Source organism: Seriola aureovittata, chromosome 13 (assembly GCF_021018895.1).
Source record: "Seriola aureovittata isolate HTS-2021-v1 ecotype China chromosome 13, ASM2101889v1, whole genome shotgun sequence".
NCBI classification, from domain to species: domain Eukaryota; kingdom Metazoa; phylum Chordata; class Actinopteri; order Carangiformes; family Carangidae; genus Seriola; species Seriola aureovittata.
Genome location: NC_079376.1, coordinates 8,380,109 through 8,386,249, shown reverse-complemented (window position 1 = coordinate 8,386,249; position 6,141 = coordinate 8,380,109). Strand labels below are relative to the sequence as shown.

General features: G+C 40.9%; 1 protein-coding gene across 1 annotated transcript; it reads right to left on the bottom strand.

Moving 5' to 3' along the window:
* Window positions 1–2,461: 2,461 nt before the first annotated feature.
* nkx2.9 (NK2 transcription factor related, locus 9 (Drosophila)) lies at window positions 2,462–4,017 on the bottom strand. The gene is made up of 2 exons (XM_056392636.1): window positions 3,832–4,017; window positions 2,462–3,504 (listed from the first exon to the last, which is right to left on the bottom strand). Exons 1-2 carry the CDS (start codon window positions 3,992–3,994, stop codon window positions 2,936–2,938), a joined length of 732 nt encoding a protein of 243 aa, XP_056248611.1. The 5' UTR covers window positions 3,995–4,017; the 3' UTR covers window positions 2,462–2,935.
* Window positions 4,018–6,141: the final 2,124 nt, after the last annotated feature.

Sequence of the window (6,141 nt, the reverse complement as noted above, 5' to 3'; positions counted from 1 at the left end):
AAGTAATAAAATAGCTTTTCATGGTATAGTAGTACTTTCAACAGGATTAGGTTTTTCCAATGTTCAGGACACCACTGACAGTGTTAAAGAAAAAATTAATTATCAAGACAAATATCTACAAGTTCAACTTTTTTACTTTCAAAAAAATGTATTTATCCACTTTTTTCTCTCTTTTTCTTTTCTCCTCCCTTTTATTATATATATACTGTATATATATATATATATATATATATATATATACACACACACATTTCTTTTCTGTACATGCATGCTTTGTTTTTTCTTTTCTTCAATAGCCTCCCGTCTTAACGAACCACACGCGCACTATATACAAACATGAATTTCTACACCAACCCCCAATACTTCTGTACTTATATGACATTCCTCTTTATTAATGTAAAGCTTGTTTCACGGTATGAATGTTATATGAGTCTATGTTAAATCACTTGTTGTGTTATGCTTCAACACAAAATAAAACAATAAAAAAACGAATCAGTGTTGTACGTCATATAACCAGGACAGCTAAAAGCAGCTGTATTTCTTTATATATACCGAATAAGCACAAATAAATACATTTCATTTAAACTTGCCTCAGTCCTCTTGGAAGAGCTACTTTAATATGCTTATGAAATATAAAATTAAGTTTTCTGCTTCTAAAAGGGTTAGAGATGCAGAATGAACCCAGAGGACAAAAATGTGGACTATGACAAGTATAAAGAGTTATATTTTGTTGTAGCCTATATTGCAACTTTTCAGGCAACCATACTGTCTGTAATTCGACCAATATGAGCCACAACAATAAAGATTTCAAAGGTCGACATTTGGGGAAACTAGTGTTTGAAATGCATTTCTAACGGCAAAAAAAATGACCAATAAATGACAAAGATTGTGCTTGAAAAGTATAGAATCAGCGTTTCTAAGTCTGGAGGCCATTAAAGTCTAATATGGATTAAATGTCATTTGCAACAACTTAACAAAACTCCCCCTGTGGCCCAGTTTACGTGGATCTTATAACTTTCCTAAAAGGGGCCCCGGGGCCAGTGAGTAAAACTATAGGATGGGCAGGCTAATACAGGCCCATCCTTTTCAGACAATTCTTCTGACCAACTTAAAAAACCAATGGCAACCTCTAAAAGCCTGTCTTTGTCACCCTTAAACCCCAAGATGCTCTAAAACACCATTGTGCAGTTAAACCTCATAAATTTGTCGCAGGGACTGATTAAACATCACGAGAATTGAAACACTAAAGATTTTGTCTCGGTCCCTTTTGGATGAGGGACAATGGTCCATTCACAGGGAGACACACAGACAAAAAGAGTGTTTAAGGGGAGATGCAGCGAGCTGAGGGGTTCGGCCAGTCCCCTCCATATGTGATACAAGGTGGCCCCAGCGAGGGAGACAAAGGGCCAGGTGACAGGGACGATGGGCTGCAGGGTCACAGGACGAGCAAACAACATTATAGGGGGCGTGAAAGCAGAAGACCCCCCTCGTCACTGATGAAATACTGACATGATTTTAAACACTGGAGCATATTTTTCATTATCAAATATTCTAACGACGCTGAAAACGCTTCAGTGAGGCGACATTACGACCTGAAAACGAGTCAGGTATATTTCAGGATATCTAAGAATATGAAAATCAACACCATAGTCAGTGTTTCTCCATATTTTATAGAAGTAATTCGCTCTTGAGGACGGTTTTTAGAAGCTGCCTGAGTGCACACCAGTGCCAATAAAATAATGTGCTGTGTACAGTTATATACGTCAAACACATCAATAAAAGCTCCTTTTTCTTGCCTTTTCTGACTATAAAAAGCCTCTTGTTCCTCAGCTGCACCTGTTAGCTTGGCAAGTGAGATATTTAAGATTAAAGCTTGAAGAGTCAGTCATCTGACTTTAATTTAGCCTGTCGCACCATTAAAAATCATATTCTCTTCACACTTACAGTAAATAAACCAAGATTTCCACATAAAGCTAATAGCCTCAGGAATAACAAAGGTTGATTGTATGAAAGTGAAAAGCCGCCCATGGGCCCAGACGACAACAGGGTGCTATAGGGAGAGAGGCTGTAATGTTTACTGGGTATTCTTATGCTTAAGCAAAGCCAGTCTCTTTAGGAGTAATGTTTGCTCAGCTTTTGGGTGCATAATTAGTTTCTTTTAACATTAGAAAAGCCTCTGGGCCCCTGTCATGACCTGCTACATATTTTAGATTTTACTAATTAAATAAATTTCAGACCACAAGCTATGGTTTCAAAACCACTGAACAGATTCAAAGCCTAAATCGAGCTCATTCAAGAGGTTAAAGGAAATCCAACGTTAAACTACACTAAAATAAATTAAATAAAATATGATTTTTTTTCATCCATTTGTTTGTTTTTCAGAAGGAGAATTTGGACTAAACTTGAAAAAGAAAGAACATACAATGTAAAATATATCATACAAAATATGTGAGAGGTTTTATTAATAATTTTGTTCACAAATAAAAAAAAGTTTAACACGTAAAACCTTTAAAGAAAGTCTCCTTAAAGACAACAAATAACATTATTTTTCCTTCAGACATTCAGGCTATAATAATAGCTTTGCTGCTACCGCTTCTATTACCGCCTAATGCAGACTACTGTACATTATTTCCCTTCAACAACAACAAGTTATTTATACAAATATTATGTTTAAACGGCTTCGAAACATACAAATACATTATCTCAGCGGATAATTAAAAATACAGGCTACACCAGTAAGCCCATGTATGAGAAAATATAATCAGCATTTAAAAAATAACACGCAAAAATATCAAAATAAAATGTGCAAAATACCTTTTGTTCTACATAGGCCTATAGTGAAAAATCTAAATGTTTAAGTTGCTCGAAAATTTGCTAAACATTCAGAAAACATTTGATGCAGTTCTAAATGAGTTTGTGCGTTGAAATGAGGCCTTCATTTGAAAGAGTTAAAGTGGACCGAGTCGCTCCAAAAGTCTCTCCAGGCGAATCTGGAGGCCGCCGCGGTGGGAAAGTGCTGGTACCTGGGGGGAAGAGCGACCGGGGAGGGATGCTGAAGAGACGGGTAGGCCAAGGGGAAGGGTACCGCTTGAGAGGAAACAGGTAGACAGCCAGCTTTCTCCGTGTCAAGTAAGCAGGTGTGAAAAGGTTTCCCATCGCGCACCAGGATCGGAACGACGAGCCTGCGCAGCACCGGAGGCTGCGCTATCTCCACGTCCTGCAGCGCTCCGTCCGCCCGGCCTCTCTTCATCTTGTAGCGGTGGTTCTGGAACCAGATCTTCACCTGGGTCGGGGTCAGGCTGAGGAGCCGGGCCAGCTGCTCTCTCTCCGGACCGGACAGGTAGCGCTGCTGGCGGAAACGTCTCTCCAGCTCCAGGGTCTGGGCTTTGGAGAACAACACCCGGCGCTTCTTGCTTTTTTTGCTCTTGTCGGGCTCCGAGTCCAGGGAAGAGTCATCCGGCTTGGTTGAGTCGGGGGAGGCCTCGAGACTACCTTCGTCGGAAGCTGCAGAAATAAACAAGCACCAGGTTAGTCCACGTTTCTATAGAAATAATGTGATAATAAACATTTATTTTAGATGACTCTTTCCTCAGGGTGGCCATCTATCTATCTATCAATCTATCTATCTATCTATCTATCTATGATAAAGCTTACATAATCTTTTCTATCTAGATAAAGGCTCATTATAGCCTAATTTCAAAATAAAGAAGGCTGAAATAAAAAATATCAATAAATGCTATGGCGGATGGATGAGATAATAATATGTTTTTAGACACTACATGCATCAAATCCAGGATCATCAACCTGTAACGGCTTCAGACGTGCACTTACACATGCATGGGCTCCGGTCGCAGTCCATCATCCAGGAGGTGTAGGGCGAGCTGGAGGAGCAGGAGGAGTAGACAGGGGAAGACCGCGGCGCTGCCTCCGCATCCTGCTCAGGCAAATCCAGGATGCTCCTGACGGAAAAACTGAACTTGGTCGGTGCAGCCATCGCGCGTCCTTGCGTGCAATCCGTTTTTTTTTGTTTTGTTTTGTTTTGCGCAGAAATAAACAAGCACTCAAAGTAAAGTCTGTCCAAGGAGGAGAAAAAAAGGCGGCTGCGGATCCTCTCCACTTTACGCGCTGTCCAAACACCAGCTCTGTGTGCACTGGGCTCAGTGTTTACACAAACAGCACTCCATAAGCTGCAAACACAAGGCTGCGCTCTTATAAAGCCTCCTCCTCCGCTGAGTACCTGAATGGCTGGAGTGCTGTCACCCAATGACGGTAGGTGTGGAGACACAGAATAAAAAAAAAACCTCAGAGCCTCAACAATGAGCGAAGGAAACACTCGTCATCATTACAGATTCGTCCCGTATCGTCAAACTGGGAAACAGATAATGGTAATTGTTGGAGCTGAATCACGTCTTGGGTGGCAACTGACAACAGAGCCCGTCCCATCATCAACCCCCCCCCCCCCCTTCCCTCCCTCCCTCTCTCCCTCCTCTCGCCCAAACAACGTGTCCAGCATTTGCATACAAAGTGAGCAATTAGCCTGATGCCTGCTAGTTGGTTTAACTAATACGTCCATTAGAGGCGTATTAATTGCAGGCGTGAGAACGGTGTTTATGGACGGTGGAGGATTCAAACGTGTACATTTGTTCCAGAAACGTTTTAATGTCGAACACAGAGAGTTTCCAACAGGAAAATCTTCCTTTTTGTCTTTTCTGCATCTTACAATAACATTTATTTTATTTTTTAAAATGATAAATCTTAACTTTAACCTTTAAAATAACGCACTGTGATGTAGCCTGAGCACATCTGCGTTTTTATTCATGCATTCCTCAACAACTATAACTCCTCCTGTGAGCAGCTATGGGTGGACAGATAAACAACAACACAGTAAAACACTGTTGTGATAATATTAATGTCTTCATAAGATAAGTTACAACTGTTGCCAACAACTGTACATTAATAAACACTCGAATGTGTCTATCTGCTTACATCTACTTTATAATGTGTTATAAACCATTTATTAAATGTCTAAAAATGGCTTATAAATGTAATAAAGACTAGATAAAGACTTTTTATGCCTAACTTAAACATGCCTTATTCAGTTTCTGACAAAGTGAAGCAATGACTGATCACTGCTGACCAGATTTTATTCATTGGTAATCAAGATAAATTATCGATAATTAATCATGCTTCTCGTGCAGAACTTAAGGGGGGCACTGTGGTTTCTAATGCGCTATTTTCCTCTGGCTTTCTCTTTTTATTTAATAATAAAACGACTAAAAATGGATTCCTTCACGTAGAAAACAGCAGACCAGCCTCTACTCAAACTGACGCCCACATGCTGAACTTGGCTCCTTTTTTTTTGTCCATCCAGACATATAAAACGCATTAAATGCAAAGCATGAATCCAGCCTTATGTGGGGGCTGTGATTTTCTCTCCCTCTCTCGTATTTGATATTGATATCGGCCCTTATCCACTTCAGCGAGGTGCATGAGGCCGGGGAGGAGAGTGGTGGTGGTGGACATGCCTCCCCAGTCGTCCTGGGTGGTCGGACGAGAGGGAACACAAATACATGCCAACCAGAGGAGGGGAACAAAAGGGGAAAATGTAGCCCCGCGTCCGAGACCCGTTGGAAGCATTTGTTCCAGTCAAGATTTTGCATTTGTTCAGTCCCGCAATAATGCCTGATTGACGCCCCGGCACAATGTCCTTTAACTTTGCAGGATAAATCCGAGCTTGTTCCGTGTTGTCATGGTTTTGAATGGAGCTGAATAGGATCTGGGACACTATCTACTGCTCTGCGTCTACTGCCGCCAAGTCTATAGTCCGGAGCAATATTACATGTGTGATTCAGGACGTATTAAATTCCTTTTAGATTTTCAGAGCTCAGCGAAGTCAGTGACCTGTATTATTATCTGGAAATGCTCTGAAATCAGCCTTTATCTCTTCCGAGGAAAAACCTTTACGCACATTACGCACAAACGTTCCTTCGGGAAACAAACAACTTTAAGCAACTTTTAAGATAAAATTAAGGATCACCAAAAACCGAGAGGGACTAAACCTCCTTCAAGCATCATGTCTGTGTACACACCGGCCTCCCAGTGGTTGACAAACACCAGCGGATTACAGTAGTGCAGGTTTGC

Coding starts and splice junctions, on each gene's coding strand:
- nkx2.9 (XM_056392636.1), bottom strand. CDS start 3,994: ATGGCTGCACCGACCAAGTTCAGTTTTTCCGTCAGGAGCATCCTGGAT. Junction 3,505..3,831: donor CGACCGGAGCCCATGCATGT/GTAAGTGCACGT, acceptor TTATTTCTGCAG/CTTCCGACGAAGGTAGTCTC.